This window comes from Atractosteus spatula, chromosome 3 (assembly GCF_055471065.1).
Source record: "Atractosteus spatula isolate fAtrSpa1 chromosome 3, fAtrSpa1.hap1, whole genome shotgun sequence".
In the NCBI taxonomy this organism is placed as follows: Eukaryota; Metazoa; Chordata; class Actinopteri; order Semionotiformes; family Lepisosteidae; genus Atractosteus; species Atractosteus spatula.
In genome coordinates this window covers 62,306,253-62,322,807 of record NC_142708.1, presented here as the reverse complement: position 1 = coordinate 62,322,807, position 16,555 = coordinate 62,306,253, and the positions used below count along the sequence as shown (strand labels likewise).

Sequence of the window (16,555 nt, the reverse complement as noted above, 5' to 3'; positions counted from 1 at the left end):
CGGGGTCAGGAGGCGGAGACAACGGCTGACTTTTCTAGCTTAACCCCGTCAGCGCCGGAAGGCATTAGACGGGTAACTGCCATTGAATGCCCTTCATAAAGCGTGTTGTCCCTGCAGACTCTTGGCAGGTCTGAAGGTAGGCGTTATCGCTCAAATGCAATTCTGTGCAAGTGCGAAGCTCTAATATCTAGCGATATTTCTGCCTCAGAGTCTTTGTTAAAATGCCTGGAACTGAACAGTTTCAACGCGTTTTTCCAGAGGGTGTTTAAGCAAGGGCAAGAGCTAAGCGGATCACCTTAAAGATGCTGATCTTTAAAATCCTTTACAGCTTAAAAGGACTGTCCTACGCTATCAAGGTGAAGGAACTATCGTTTTAGCCAGGAAGAGAGACAAATACGAGAGACCTGATTCGAGTATTCAAAAATCATCAAAAGCATGAACACAATTGGCTCACTAAACTTCTTCAGAATCAACAGGGATATGAAAACCAGAGGTTACAGCTGGAATCTCAAGACGTGCATTTAAAACCGAGAATAAGAGGCACTTCTTTACACAAGGAGTGGTGGAAGTGTGGAACAAGCTGCCCAGACTCAGATTGGCTGAAAGAAATTAACTAAATTGAACCAAATCAGCTAGATGGGTGGGCTGACCTCTCGTTTTTAAGCATGTTTTTTTCTTTGTGGCACTCGCAGAAGGCCCACCTTAACGCAGTACAGGTGCTGTGTTTTGAGAACTGTACTAGAGCCCCTTGTTCCTGGAACCAGGGAGAGGGTTAATAACCTCAGATATCAAGGCTTTTGTTTTGCAGCCAGCATATTGTAGTCCTTCTGTAATCACTATTGCATACATTAAAGAACTGAAAAAAATGTTTTGGTACTGTTGTCTGAACTATGGGAGCAATCTTGCTAAAATATGGTTAAGAAAAGGTGAAATTTCTTTGATTTGTGTGAATGCACCAGCGGCCATGTCTATTGTATCCGCTTGGAGCTCATAAATTCAAATACTGTTTCAGTGTCACCTTGATCATCTGTTAATGCTTTGCCTAGTACACATCTAATAATGAACGTAGCCTAATATCATCAATTTCCCTACGGGATTAATAAAGTATTATCTATCTATCTATTGGGCCACTCTGCCTTCTGCTAAATCTTTTTCTAGATCTCTTATGAGCTGATGATTTCCCTCTCTCACACCCGAAGAAGGCTCCACAGCTGAAACATTCTTTTATTCTAAATAAACCTTTACTTGTTCCTTTGCAGCCTACACATGCTGACGCAGCTACTTCAACAACATCTAATAATATCTGATTGTCCATTCCAGCAACTGACAGCTTCTTTCACTGGGTTGTTCTTGCCACCCACCATCATTTATATATATACAGTGGTGTGAAAAAGTGTTTGCCCCCTTCCTGATTTCTTATTTTTTTGCATGTTTGTCACACTGAAATGTTTCAGATCATCAAACAAATTGAAATATTAGACAAAGATAACACAAGTAAACACAAAATGCAGTTTTTAAATGAAGGTTTTTATTATTAAGGGAAAAAAAAATCCAAACCTACATGGCCCTGTGTGAAAAAGTGATTGCCCCCCCTGTTAAAACATAAATCAACTGTGGTTTATCACATCTTTGGAAAGCTGAGTTCAATTTCTCTAGCCACACCCAGGCCTGATTACTGCCACACCTGTTCTCAATCAAGAAATCACTTAAATAGGACCTGCCTGACAAAGTGAAGTAGACCAAAAGATCCTCAAAAGCTAGACATCATGCTGCGATCCAAAGAAATTCAGAAACAAATGAGAAACAGAGTAATTGAGATTTATCAGTCTGGAAAAGGTTATAAAGCCATTTCTAGAGCTTTGGGACTCCAGCGAACCACAGTGAGAGCCATTATCCACAAATGGCGAAAACATGGAACAGTGGTGAACCTTCCCAGGAGTGGCCGGCCGACCAAAATTACCCCAAGAGCGCAGCGACGACTCATCCAAGAGGTCACAAAAAACCCCACAACAACATCCAAAGAACTGCAGGCTTCACTTGCCTCAGTTAAGGTCAGTGTTCATGACTCCACCATAAGAAAGAGACTGGGCAAAAATGGCCTGCATGGCAGAGTTCCAAGATGAAAACCACTGCTGAGCAAAAAGAACATAAAGGCTCGTCTCAGTTTTGCCAGAAAACATCTTGATGATCCCCAAGACTTTTGGGAAAATACTCTGTGGACTGACAAGACAAAAGCTGAACTTTTTGGAAGGTGTGTGTCCCATTACATCTGGCGTAAAAGTAACAGCATTTCAGAAAAGGAACATCATACCAACAGTAAAATATGGTGGTGGTAGTGTGATGGTCTGGGATGGTCTGCTTCAGGACCTGGAAGACTTGCTGTGGTAAATGGAACCATGAATTCTGCTGTCTACCAAAAAACCCTGAAGGAGAATGTCCGGCCATCTGTTCGTGACCTCAAGCTGAAGCGCACTTGGGTTCTGCAGCAGGACAATGATCCAAAACACACCAGCAAGTCCACCTCTGAATGGCTTAAGAAAAACAAAATGAAGACTTTGGAGTGGCCTAGTCAAAGTCCTGACCTGAATCGGATTGAGATGTTGTGGCATGACCTTAAAAAAGCAGTTAAGGCTCGAAAATCCTCCAATGTGGCTGAATTACAACAATTCTGCAAAGATGAGTGGGCCAAAATTCCTCCACAGCGCTGTAAAAGACTTACTGCCAGTTATCGCAAATGCTTGATTGCAGTTGTTGCTGCTAAGGGTGGCCCAACCAGTTATTAGGTTTAGGGGGCAATCACTTTTTCACACAGGGCCATGTAGGTTTGGATTTTTTTTCCCTTTATAATAAAAACGTTCATTTAAAAACTGCATTTTGTGTTTACTTGTGTTATCTTTGTCTAATATTTCAATTTGTTTGATGATCTGAAACATTTCAGTGTGACAAACATGCAAAAAAATAAGAAATCAGGAAGGGGGCAAACACTTTTTCACACCACTGTATTTACAGTTTCCTTTGATGGCAAAAAATGTTTCGTGGAACGGAGATCAGTTGGTGATTACTGCTTAGGAGAAGGTGAGTGTTGGGTTCCTGAAAAAAGATATTTCTCCTGTCTTTCACAAGCCGTAGGATTTGCATCACTGCCTCAGGTTTGTCCTCTGTGCCAGGGCGTGGGCTCTTCTGGTGCGGGGAGGGGCTAGAGTCCCAGACCCCTTCCTTGCTGTCAGCCATTAGTAACGCCCCCCCACACACACACTCTCAAGCGGTGTAACTTATTTGTCCTGATTGATCATTCCTCACTGCTGAGAAATAGACTTTCCATGGCAAGTGCACAGATGAAGAACGTTAACCTCTTGAGGTTAATTTCTAGTGTTTCTATCAAAATGGGCATTGAATCTTTTAGCCAGATTTCAAGCAATATTTCCAGGTGGTCCCATAATTAGTCACCAGGGTGTGACACTGTGTGGTTTGTGTGTTAAATTCTGTGCATAACATTATGAACCGTACAGCAATAAATGACTAATAAATACATACTTTATTTATAATACATTTCTTTAAACAAAAAAGCATACAAACTGGTACTGCTTGAGTTGTTTTCAGAAAATATTGAACAACCTAGCCCAATTAATACATTCATAAAAATATCAAAATTTCCTTATCAACCCTTAGTAAATTTTGTGAGCACATCTTGAATAGATAAATTAAGGCAATTTTTCTTTTCACTTTTTAAAACAAAATAGACCGATTCTGTTTTTTAAAATATTACAATTACATGAATGACAATCATAGCTTCCTGTGCAAATACAGCTGAACAGCCAAAACTAAGAATTATATGTACATGATAGCACTTAAACGTGTTTAAAATTTAAAAAGTAAATGCAAGTTGCATTTTTCACTTGGAATAGAACAAGTAAAACATGAAAAAGAACCTGGAACACCTCCCACTTTATCTATAAGACCCAGAATGCAGATTGCTGCAGCTGTCCTGGAACGTCTCATGGTTCTGTGAGTGAAATACCTACAGTTGTGTCTAAACCTAACACAGCGTAAAACACCAGAGAACAAAGACTGTTTTTATCCATCTGTGAGGCTGAATTCAAACCCAAACAAGAAACCAGCACAAAGGTGACAAGAAAGCCGTGAGACTCAGCCAAACATTATCAGGCTGATAAAAGTATAAGAGCTCCCTTCGGGGTGAAAATGTCACCTTTAATCCAGCAGTCCTTCCCCTGGGATGGTAGAGGTAGTGGAAAGACCCAAGAGCATCATAGAAAAGCATTCTTACAGAAGGAAGACTGACTGTGAAGTGCTGTCAGATGATATAACAACAAATACGTTGCTGGACGTATCCACCTATCAAGTACACCTTTGTATGCCAACGAACAATCTCTTATCGCACTCAGTTTCCAGCAATTTTAAAAGAGATACGTTATTGAAATTGTTACTAGAAAGGCTGGGGCCTTCACAAACTTGCACACACTATTCTTTTTCAACTAAAGTAGCAAAGGAAATTCTCGCTTGTTCTTTCCTTGTCAAGGGGAATGTTTGGTGCCCCTCCTCTTGGGATAAAAACAGGAAAATTCTGGAAAGACCTATATCCACACTGATATCTGACTTTATATTGCAATAAGTCAATGTTCGCCGCTCCTCTGTAACCTTAAATAAGCTGTGAGTATGCAAAGCAGAGTACTGTATACAGGTTGTACAGTATGTGTTTTTTCCTTGAAGAGAACTATGGCCTACATTTACATTGTCATTTCAAAAAAGCTGTTTGAATAGACAGCTTCCATTTATGAAAAAAAAGTCAGCCCCACCACTGTCTGCAACCCAGAGAAATTTCTACCAGAAGAAGTAAAGAAAATGTATATGAAGCAAAATCAGTCATATACAGGGTAATAATTTCTTTGCACGAGGTGCAATCATTTTTTCACACAGGTATACTGCGATACATAGGAAACTACATTCCAAAAGAAGGCTAACATCCCTCAAAATCTTTTGTTTCACATTTAAAAAAACAGTCAAAGAAAAAAATAATGATATGCGCAGAGAGCTGTTTAAACACAGCTGACTCATTGTGCATCTTTACCAAAAATTCTCAAACTCAATTTTCGGCAAAACAAGCAATTTTCCAAAATAACTCCTCTACGTTGAGTCAGTGTACCTTTTTTAAGCCATTGGCTCATTCCAGCCAACAGCAGTCTTTCACTTAAATAGTATTGCACTGAAGAGTAATGAGTAAGAGAAAAACGCAATAGAATTCAATTCTAGCAAAAATTTATAAAAGCGGCCATTGAACACATCTTAGCAAAATTACTGCAGTTGTCCAGCACAGTGTGAATTAAGCATTAAAATGGAACTTAAAAAGTGCTGCGATACAGTATCTTAAGATCACTCCTTAACTAAATATACATACTAAATGTAGTCAAAAAAATCTACACAATACATATCTCTCCTTCCTGAATAAGAATTCCCTTTTTTTTTTCCATCTTCCAAAACCGGCTCCTTAACAATGTCCAGGCTCAGTAGTGAGAGACATACTATTGCAGCAACCAAATGTTCCTTCTTCTGCATGAAGATCATTTTCTTCTGATTCCTGCAAAAAACCCTTTTGCCCTTTTTTCCTTTGTTTCAAAGCTACCTCACACCACCATCAGGAATATTCAATATCTGAGTTTTTCCCCAGATTTACAAAGTAAAACTTGACATAAGACAAAAAGAGAAGCCGCGCTTCTAGTTCCGATCTCCAAAGCAGTGTAAATGAGTCTTTTTCAAGCACCCGCGGGTGTTCGATATGCCCCGTGGAACAAGGGCTCTGACTGTATTTAGGCAGTAGGAGCTGCGATACTGCGTTGGATGAAGGGGATCCTGCTGCCGATCTGCATTCCACCTTCCCCCGGGGGTACAAGCGGGCGCAGGCAGCTGGCCGCCACCACGGGATCCAGACGCTCTTCCCAAAGAGCCGCGGCCGCGCACAGGCCCAGAAGGAAAGCTGGAGCCGGGATCCGGTGAAGGTTATCACGGGAGTGCTCTGTGTGTGAGAGTGACGGGGATCGCCGCACACTGAGGACGCATCAGGAGCGGATCCGGGGTTGGCTATAGCTCCAGTCTGATCCTCCTGCAAAAACAAAAAAAAATAGAGTGGCTTATGATATACCTCTGAATGGTGACTGCAAAAAGTCCTACAAGTCAGGCTCTTACAAGTCATTTTTACCACAATACCATTGAGAGTGTCCTGACTGGTGGTATTACGGTGTGGTATGGTGGAGCCACAGTACAGGAGAGAAAAGCCTTACAGAGGGTTGTGAGGTCCGTTCCAAAAAAATCACTGAGACCGAGCAACCCTCCATCGACTGGATATATCTAGACCGCTGGCACAGCCGGGCTCGAGCTATACTCCAGGACCCAATTCACCCTGGCCACGATCTGTTTTCACAGATTCTGGGTTCTGGTAGGAGGTATCGCAGTATCAGAACCAATAGATTCAAAAACAGTTTCTTCAAAAGCAGTCCACATCACAAACAGCTCAAATTAGCACCTGCACTTTAAGGTACTGCACTGTTGGCACTATGTCCTGTCTTGGCTGCATATATAACATCTATTGTCTAAATTTTTATTGACCATATCTGTTTGTCATCTGTGCCTATTTTATTTTCTCTACCATTACTGGGTACAGCTGAACGCGTTAGCATTCCAATACACTTGTTGTATATGGCAAATAAAAAATCTTGAATCTTGAATCCCAATAAAGTGCTATACTGTACATTGTAGGAGGTGGCAAGGTTTTGGAGATCACTGTTTCACAGGTGTTATAGTTATGCTTCACTCTGTAATTAATTATAAAGACTCGTAGGGAAAACAAAGTTGCCAAACAATCAATGAATTAGCTCACCTAAGAAAGTTGGATCCAACCCTCAGGATTTATTTAATCAAATGATTTTCAATAAATGTAATCATTAAGTTTTTTTCCCAGGGGCTGTTGACAGATTTTGGAGAAACCCTCATTTTTGCATGTTTGCAATGTGTTGTGGGCAGTTCGGTGGTGCAGTGGTTAGCATTGCTGCCTCGCAGCGCTGGGGCACTTACGTTTTTCCAACGTATCACCTTTTTGAGCATTACTCACAAGACTGTAAAGTGCTAAACTTGTCTGAACACGATCCTTTTTAGGTTTCCTGTCAATAACCCCCCACACACACACACTTTGGTGACACAAGTATCTGCTGATGCAGATACGAGGGAAGGTTCCACTTCTGGCATTTAAAATATTCAGAGACGTGTAGGAGGACAGGACTCTAAATATAACATAATCCAACATCTTCACTGCCATTCACCCAGCCAGCAGTTTGATAAAGTGTTTAAAATCGCACGTGAGAAGCATGAGTCACTGAGCCGCGACTCCGCTGTGACACTGCATCTCTTTATTGTTTCCGCTGACTCTGATCCTATTACTGCAGACTGTTCATGACCCTGGAGCCAAGCCGCTGCAGGGCACAGGGCCTTCACGCTAAGGCCCGGTTTTTAAAAACACAGGAGCATTTCATGAGCTGACCCCTTCCACCACATTACTAGAAGTAAGCAGTTTTCACAGTACTGCGAGTGACAGCGCAGTTCTTTGCGTCCTTTACTCTGCTGTCCTATGTCTGAACCCACGTAAGGTGAGGGGCACTGGCACTGTCTCACAGCTGGCATAGTGTAGGCAGCCCTCATGGGTGTGACTTTGTTTTTTTTCTCATTCCTGGAAAGAACACCCACATGTTTTCAGTCCTGGGCCTCCTGCTAAAAAGCCCTCCCTGTCCCAGCTGCGAGGCTGGTAGTTCTGCCAAGAATTCCAGTCCAAAGTAGGGCCTCCTTGGCACTGCCCAACCTGCCTCATCGGAGCCATAACCCCCCCCGCACACATACACAGCAACATCCAAAATGCATGAATCCGTGTGAATGCCCTAACATTTGCTTTAGTGCTGAATTTGGTATTTTACATACAGGCCTCCTTACCGGCTGTGGAGCAGCCCAGATGGGTCAATATCTGCTCTTCCTCCTCCTCTTCCTCGCTGTCAAAGGGCCGCAGGGCAGGTCCTGACTCTGGCCCCTCCAGACTGGGCGCCCTCCCCAGCTCCATGCCAGCACACCGCAGTGCCACCAGGCGATGGTGAATGGCCATGTAGAGACGGGCAATGTCTTTGGCACCGCCCTGCAGAGAAATAGTCTTTCAAAAACAGTGCTTCAACAGCCACCTAACTCAAGACTGTTGTGCAGGACATGTCTATCACTGCTTATCAAAGGCAACGGGCTACAACACTTCTGTTAATGAGCAAAGGTCTTATGACCAAGTATGCATCATGGCTTTCTAGAGACGTTGGGCCTCAGTGGGTAATTCATCTCTTCAACGACAGTAACTCACAAAGAATGGGGCTCAAAAGTAATACTAGGCCTTTCATCTGAAGAGGAAAATATATGTTAACATCCAAACAGTCCCAAGAAAACATAGTTGCTTACACTTAATTTCACCTTAGCGATTTAGTTGTTCCATTTCTAACAGTTGTGCTAGAAGACAGACTTTGATCGTCTATGACAGCAAATGTGAACTGCTTTTTTACTTAGTTATAATATACAATACTGCACTGTACTGAATGTTACTTTCAACCTTTCTTAAACAAATTTCAGTTTGGAAACTGCTGAGACTTGCAGCAGTGGCTTGAGCGTTGCAGGAGTTGGCACTGAAGTGGCGCTGCTTGCCCAGACATGGACAGGGTGATCATGGATGCCACCTGTCGCCGGTAACACTGTACCAGCCTTGACATGGTCAACAGGTGAACTTTACACGCCCTGACATTTCCTGGGCTGAAATCCTTGACATCAGTCTCTCATCTCAAGATCACGGAGTCTGTGGCTCAAGACGTACGCCCGCTGTATGTCCAGCGCTCCTGTTTCCACATGCAACAGGAACGTCCACACAGATATACCCATGGTGCACATGAGTGCGCTGTTTTTCCAGTTCTCTAAGCCAAGGGATCCAGTCAGCACATAGAAGTAGCATGTTCATATGTGCAAGTTTCGCAAAGGCTTCTTCAAAGCTCAAAATGTGTCGCATTTGCCGGGATAAGCTTACACAAACATTTTTGTGTTTCAAAAAACATTGTTGAAAAACATTCAACTAAGACAATGTTGCAATTCGAAAGCGTCGGTATAGTGCAGACACAAGACCACCATGTTTTGTTCCTTGAGCCTGAGGTGAAATTCTGCTTTGTTTAAGATTCTTTGTTTAAGAAAGATTCTTGGAAGTGCTGCGGCCCTGCCTCTCAGCTGGTGCTCACCTGGACGAGGAAGATCCGGACAGAGCGCTCCTCCAACTCAGTGGCGGTGAGTTGCAGGTTCCTCCTGCTCGCTCTGTGCACGTGCATCTCAGCCCACAGCTTGGAGTTCAGGATCACCTTCAGGCTGCCCTGGTTTCTCATCACTGCAGGGGGAACAGGGCACTTTCAGACAAGGAACCGGAATGGGATTATGCTTACTGACAGGAGCCACGTTAGAAAAAGTAATACAAAAAAAAAAAACACTGGCAGTAGCTTTTTCAAAGAACTCTTTTCTGAGCTTGTCTGTAACATGACTCATTTCACACTCAAAGTTAACCTTCAGAAAGACTTTCTGGAAAAGCAGGTCACAAATTAATTAATACCCTAATTGTTTGGGTCTCTTGGATTTTTTTAATCCTTTTTTGCTAAAAAAAATCTGCTTTGATTTCCAGGTGCTAAAAAATTTTAAAGCTTAAAAAATGTAAGCAACAAAATGTCTGAGTAAGCAAATAATTTTTCATTTAATTAAGGTCTAAATTAAGCAATTAAGAAGATGGCTGGAGCGAGAGCTAGCAAGTAAAGGTCCAGAAGCCCTGCAGTTTACTGTACCTAATCGTGACTGGAAGCTGCCTGGCCTCCCGGCAGCCAAGTCATTGAGCCGCAGAATTCCCCTGCCTCTCTCCCGCCAGGACTGCGTCGCCTTCTCAAACACAAACAGCTTGCAGGTCATCTGAAACCCCACAGAAGGGCAAGACTTGTGAAAAATCAAAACCAAAACTTAAAACAGCGCACAGCGCGCCACCTCCTGCATCCCAGACATCAGCAGTCTGGTGGTTTGGAATAGGTACGGTCAAATTCAGGGTTTCTCAGGAGTGTTCAACACACCCTCCATGAGGAGCAGGACACTAGCCTGTTCTACACTGGCTCTTGGCACTTGTTTGAGATGTACTACATGTACTAGGAGAAGAAACTGTGTTTTACTGAGGAGAATCAGTACATGACTAAAAGCCCTGTTTCTCCTAAAAAGGGTTTCTTTGCCTTGCAAGCCTGAATGACTGTTGTGGACAGGGGATCAATATCCTTCAGAAAGCAAGTAACCCAGCACCTGAAAGACAGTGAAGCGCTTCACATGTCTTGTGCTTATAAATGACTTCAGTCTGCCTTAGAGTAAAAACAACTCCTCAGGGAAGGATCCAGGGATGTCACAGGACTACCAGGCTTCTAGGGTAGAAGACTTTTACTGGTCAATCAGAAGAGACTGAGGGTGAACTCCTCTTTTTGTCTTGCGATAACTTATTTGGGATGGGAATCCCTGTGACTCTGGATTGGATCAAGCGGGAGGACAGAAGATGGATAAGATCTTACAATGCGCTGTGACTCTCGCCAGGAAAAGCAGATTAGACTAAAGCTGGAGGGGAGGCAGGGAGATGTGTCCCAGCTCTTGATGGGACGTACCTGCACCACGTTGCTCTCCAGCTCCTCTCCCGTGAAGACCCTCACCCTCTTCAGCAGGCACCTCCGCCCGCTGGCCGCAGTGCAGGCGGCTGCCGACTCCCTCAGCGTGCGCCTCCTAACCGCTGCAGGGGGCACAAGGAAGGGACAGCGTTAGCACCAGGGCTCAACTCGCGGTCAGGACCGAGGGCAGTGACGCCCCCTGCCAGCTGGCGTCAGAAATGAACGTCAGTAATAAAGGCTGTTCAGGGGGGCACACACTCCCCTTCACATCTTGCCTTTAAAAATGCATGCTTCACCTGTCTTACAGCATGCAGGCGTGTGCTAAAAATCTGTAATTTGCTAGATGGGATGGTCTTTTCCTTCCTGTCAATGAGCAATTTATTTACAATGGGACATGCCTCTTCTAAAATCTGATGTGAATTCACCGTGCATTGTAATCATTCTGACTGCTGATCAGGGCTGCTGTTTATCTGCTCTACAGGCTGAGGTGGCTCAATCGCAGATGTCTTATTAATTTTCTGAGCACACAAAATGTCTTGTTGCCTCTGGTTTTTAGTATATGCTAATATATATTAGTTATACTTTGGTTAGCTGTGCACATTCATGGACAATTGTGGTGTGGCTACTTAAATTCAAACTCCATTATTATAGAATATAAATACTTTTTTTACTCAAAGCTAAGATATAGCATGCTGCAGGACTGAACAGCATATAACATATCAAGTAAATAAGTATTCTATGTGTTGCCTAACCACATGGTTAGTATGTACAAGGTCACAGGATGCATCTTCTTTAGCAATAATTGGGATTGTATGAAAAACTACTGGAAATTGAAGCCTGCAGCAATGGACAGTAATTAGACCCCTGGGACCTGTGCAGACACTGAGAACCACTGTCTCCATTGTGGGCTCCCAGTACAAGATAGAGCAGGCAGACAAGCCATCCATATGACTCAGACAATGGCACTGAAGGCGTATAACTGGCAGTAAAAAGCAGATTCAAATTCCTTGTGAAGAGCACGCAAATAGTTTCTGATTTCAGATATATTTAATGAATAATGATTGCCATAAAACGAGTCTAGAATATGTATACACTTTAAACTATATGAGAGGAGGACCACTTAAGTCAAGTAAAATATAAAACTTTGGCTTCTGGAGTCAAAGGTGATAGTGTATTAAAAAAGAAACTATAAAGCTGAATGTTGTTTGTAACAGCGCTGATTTTGTCAAACAGGATAATTTTAATGTACCTTTCTGTTCCAAACATTCAGTAGTTCCATGTTTTATAACAAAAAGTAAGGAAAAAAAATAACAAAATGTAAACAAGTTGATTCAACTGCCAGCAGCTGTTAATCAGCTGATGATCAGCAGTTTCCTGCAAACCGCTCTGCTGTTCAACAGGCTATTGTATGATCTAGGATCTTTTCTGTTGCAACTACAACTACTGCCACAAGGGGGCACAAAAGCACCATAAGGTGAAGGGCAAACGATTCGGGGATGCCAAGGAAATTGAGAGAGAAGGCCAGAAAGAATCAAGTCACCTCAGTTTTATGGAAAATCTTGGATTAAAAGAGAAACTCCTCCAGCAGCCTTAGTTCACCCCGGAATTGTGAAGTGAATTCTGATTGTTGTCAGACAAAAACATCCCAGATCCTGTGAGACAGAAGCACCACGTTTTCCAGCTGATGTTGGCAATGCCCTGCAGAACGCTGTCAGACTATCTCCTGTGATTTACTGAGCAGCCGGAGAACACTGGGGGCTGTACAGCTACAGAAGATTAACTGCAGGGACATTCCATACTGAAAGGGAGGTACTACTTTGTACAGAGTCCTGGGTGTCTCTAGCCAACTGCCCTGCTGTGTTGCTGACTGTTTCCTTCTGGGAACCTTCATGAAAACGGTCAAGGAACTGCTGGATAACATTCTGAGATCAGATACCTGCCTGCAATAGACTGAATCAAACGAGGGGACTGTCTGGTTTGTGAGTTACTGGGACTTGGTGGCAGCTCTGCAGAGTTCTGCACAATCAAATCGAGATCAAAGACTGAGAACAAAGCATCCCCAGCCTGTGTCACGTCAGGGGCTGTGTAGCTGAATGGAAACTCCAGGAAGGAACACACAGGGCAACACTTACTTCCATGCGGTGATCCGCAGGTCAGGGACTCGGAGTCGGAGTCGGACTCAGAGGAGCTGGACTCTGGGGCAGTCGCACTGTCTTCGCTGTTGTCCGATACGTCAGCGTCCGGAGTCTTCGTAGGGCTCTGGGAAGAGTGAAATCAACTGCTGTCTTTACACATCAACGTCAGCTCCAGCGATTGAGTGAGAACAAAGAGGAAACTTACATGGCTGACAGGTCTAACAGCACAGGGCCGCTGAACACTGTGGGGCTTTCAAATGAAAAGCAACTATTCGTTTACCTTAAATGCAGCTTCATTTTTCAACATTTCACTGCAGGGAAATCCATGTCTTAAAAACTGTGACATTCTAAAAGGTTTTCATCTTCTAGCCAAAACGACACAGAAGTGCCCTCAGTCCAAAAGGAAAACAATGAAATTGATGGACAGAATATCATGACATTATATCCACTTCATACTACACTTACAGTTACAGATTTTTCCTGTTAAACACGTGGACATGAAACATAAGGTTTTTTAACAGATCAAAGTAAAAAACATCAATCCAAAGCTAATGCAGTGATCAATGCCAAATTCAGTTCAACTTTTGTAGAAATGAAAAAACTCTGGCGTCCAGTGCTCTCTGGGTAATGAAAAGGCTAGTACAAAAGTCTGTACTTTGAACAGTCATGTTAGTAAATAACAGTCCTATTTAAACAAAATAGAGCCAAAGATATCAGTTTTGAATGGAAACATGTTTAAAAATGTATTCATTTTCATTTTTAACAAAGAACTTATGCGATAAACGTGCACAGCCTTGCTCCTTACACATCTTTAAAACTTAACTTCACATTCTTGATTCTGCATAAGCAATTAAATCTGGAAACATCAGACCTGTTCACATACCAGGCGATCAGTTTAAGAACCATAACAGTGAACAGCTGGGATTCCTTAGTTACACTCAATATTCATTTCTGATGAACACTGAAGCCAAACTGGCTAATAACTCTTGATATTTTAACTCTTGTCTCCCATTCTCTGCTAGCAGATGTGATTATACAGACCTGCAGGTGTAATTAAATTAAACATGTTATTGAGCTCCTTAAGGTGACACAATCCCCTTGAAGTCTCCAGTGACAGGAGGCCAACCTTTTTGGAGTAGTGGAATTCACCACTGTCAGAGTGGCAGGATCGACACAGACCGAAGCCCGATAGGAAACGAGCACCCCATGACTTGCCAATTAGTGATAATATAAAGACAGCCCTAGGACTACAGATACACAACAGTGCAGAACTAAGGCCTATCCTGAGCGTCAGCTTTAAAATAACATTTCTTTCTCATAGTTTATATTATTGGGTTTCCAGCTACTTGCCTGGTTAATTAGTTAGAAAAGTATTTTAAATATGAAACCAGATATACTCACCAAAACTCTCTCACTCATGTTTTCCCCAAACACAAATGGGAAGCTGCTCTCTGTGGCAACCAGGTCCATTTTCACAGGACTTCTGCAGAGAAGGACGAGATGCCAACAGATTTACCTTTGAAGCCGTGTCCTCATCAACAAGGGTAACCAGGACTTGCCAAGCTTCTGCACAAATTTGATTTTTTTTAGTTTTCACTTTAAATCTTTGTTCTAAACAACATCTATTTCCATTCATGCTTAAAGCAGTCCCTATTACTGGGCACATAAAGTATCAACACTATACCAGCTCATGTTTTGTCACCTGAAGTTAAACACTTTCGTCCTCAGTCACCAAACTAAAATAGCAACACCAGCACTAGGGCAGTTCTTAAAAAATTTGGAAAATTGGGAAATTTTCAACACAAACGTCTGACTTTTGTTCTCTGAAACATACATCTACATAACACAATCGGTCAAAACCCCACGATGATCATATTTTTCCCCCTACAATCAACTCTGATGGGATCAAGCTACAGTACTTATGTTTGTAAGCTTTCATTTCTCAACACAGACTATGCATATTTCATAGTTTCTACTCACATATAATATTGGAACAAGACTTCATTTTGCTTTACATGTTGGCAATAGACCTTTAGGACTAATAATAATGTGGATTATTATTACCACCAATTTGCCACCAAATATTCCAGGGGCAAGAATGCTTAAAGAAAAACTTACTGAAAGTTTCAGGTGTATTAAACAAAAGTTCATTACTCCTTGTCTGTGAACTGCTGTACATGTTGTTTGGCAGAGGGTATTCAAACTGCAGATTAATGCTAGGGCAGGTTATAAAGCAAGGGTTTAATTTTCACCATCCCCAGACCAGAGGAGCACTCCTCCGCCTGAGACTTGATACGGATACACTGGTTACCTGTCTGCCTGAGGAGGCACAAGCTGAGGGAAAGTGGAAGATGGGAAAGTGGTGTCCGACTCTATGCCTGGTGGGCGACTTCCTGGAAAACTGTGGAGCTCTGTTGGTGCCTATTGATCAGAAACAAAAAGGAAAGCACATTCTGTGGATGTGTGTGTTGTTTGAGCTGGGGGGGGCGCTTATCAAATTAAGCTGAGTTTGCAACACAGTGACTCAATTGTAATCAGTGAGTAAACAATGACTGTTGTTATTTTTTCCTCAAAACAAATTTAAACATGTTTCGTAATCTGTTTCTTTGTAGAACGATCATTTGGAGGGGGCTGACCAAACAAACAACAGAAAGTGTTGACCTTAGTTCAACAGGGGTGTCGTATTCACTGCATAAGTGAATGATTTCAAAAGTTTACATAGGCCAAAATAGCAAAGATTAAAATAAAGGACAGTTTAAGAGATACAGTACCAAGAGGGAGACCTGCTCTCCTCTCACAGACATGCCCAGCTCAGTGCACCAATCACCTCTCCCCTCTCGCAGACATGCCTATCTCAGTGGACCAATCACCATTCTCCTCTCCAGACATGCCCAGCTCAGTGCACCAATCACCATTCTCCTCTCCAGACATGCCCAGCTCAGTGCACCAATCACCATTCTCCTCTCCAGACATGCCCAGCTCAGTGCACCAATCACCATTCTCCTCTCCAGACATGCCCAGCTCAGTGCACTAATCATCTCTCATCCAGGTACAGACCAGGCTCACACTTGCTTAGCTTCAGCGGGCTGCCAGTTGTGAGTTGCAGGATGATAATTCTTTTAATTTCACATTCACTACCGCCCTTTGGCTTTTCCTAAGCAAAGGTCACAAGAGGTCATTCTTGATTTGCTGGTGGCTGGCGGTAGTGTCTCGAGCTCACCTGCTGGTCTGGCGCCCGGCCGGAGCAGGGCGTGTCAGCAGTGGTCAGGCTGCAGGACCCCTCTGCAGGCAGAGGCGGGGAGACGCTGTGTGGTCTGGGAGCCTGGAGGGTGGCCGGCCTCAGCACAGGCCCTTTGGCTTTCCACGCTGAACAATCTGCTGGGAGAAAACAGCAATCGCGATCAGCGCCACATGTGAGGCCTCCTCTAACAAATACATTCCTTCTGAAGAGGAACCCTTATTGCTAGGCCATGGATTTCAAGTATGCAAAACTTCCTTCTTCTTTTTTTGAAAATGAAAAAAAATTGTTGGCACAGTTTCATACACTTGCCTTTACAAAAATCCCAGCTATTTCATTGTGTAATGAAAAATTTAACGCTTTAAAAGAAGGAAGCATTGAGTGGTGCTTTTCTTTTGGCTGCAAACTAAGATTAAAAACCTTAAAAAGCCAAACATTTT

The 16,555-nt window shown here is 42.9% G+C and overlaps 1 protein-coding gene across 2 annotated transcripts in view; it reads right to left on the bottom strand.

Annotated features, from left to right (window-relative positions):
• Nucleotides 1-3,519: 3,519 nt before the first annotated feature.
• Nucleotides 3,520-16,555, bottom strand: part of LOC148838138 (ran-binding protein 3-like) — a 30,325-nt gene continuing 17,289 nt past the window's right edge. The window contains exons 7-15 of one of the 2 annotated variants that reach the window (XM_088912255.1): nt 16,098-16,255; nt 15,189-15,298; nt 14,279-14,360; nt 12,875-13,001; nt 10,743-10,864; nt 9,897-10,017; nt 9,309-9,451; nt 7,990-8,185; nt 3,520-6,115 (exon numbers count right to left, since the gene is read on the bottom strand). In XM_088912255.1, the coding sequence (XP_088768381.1) occupies nt 6,072-6,115; nt 7,990-8,185; nt 9,309-9,451; nt 9,897-10,017; nt 10,743-10,864; nt 12,875-13,001; nt 14,279-14,360; nt 15,189-15,298; nt 16,098-16,255 (1,103 nt within the window). In that variant the 3' untranslated portion in view covers nt 3,520-6,071. The remainder of the gene's footprint in view (nt 6,116-7,989; nt 8,186-9,308; nt 9,452-9,896; nt 10,018-10,742; nt 10,865-12,874; nt 13,002-14,278; nt 14,361-15,188; nt 15,299-16,097; nt 16,256-16,555) is intronic. The other variant, XM_088912256.1, reaches the window with a different exon arrangement.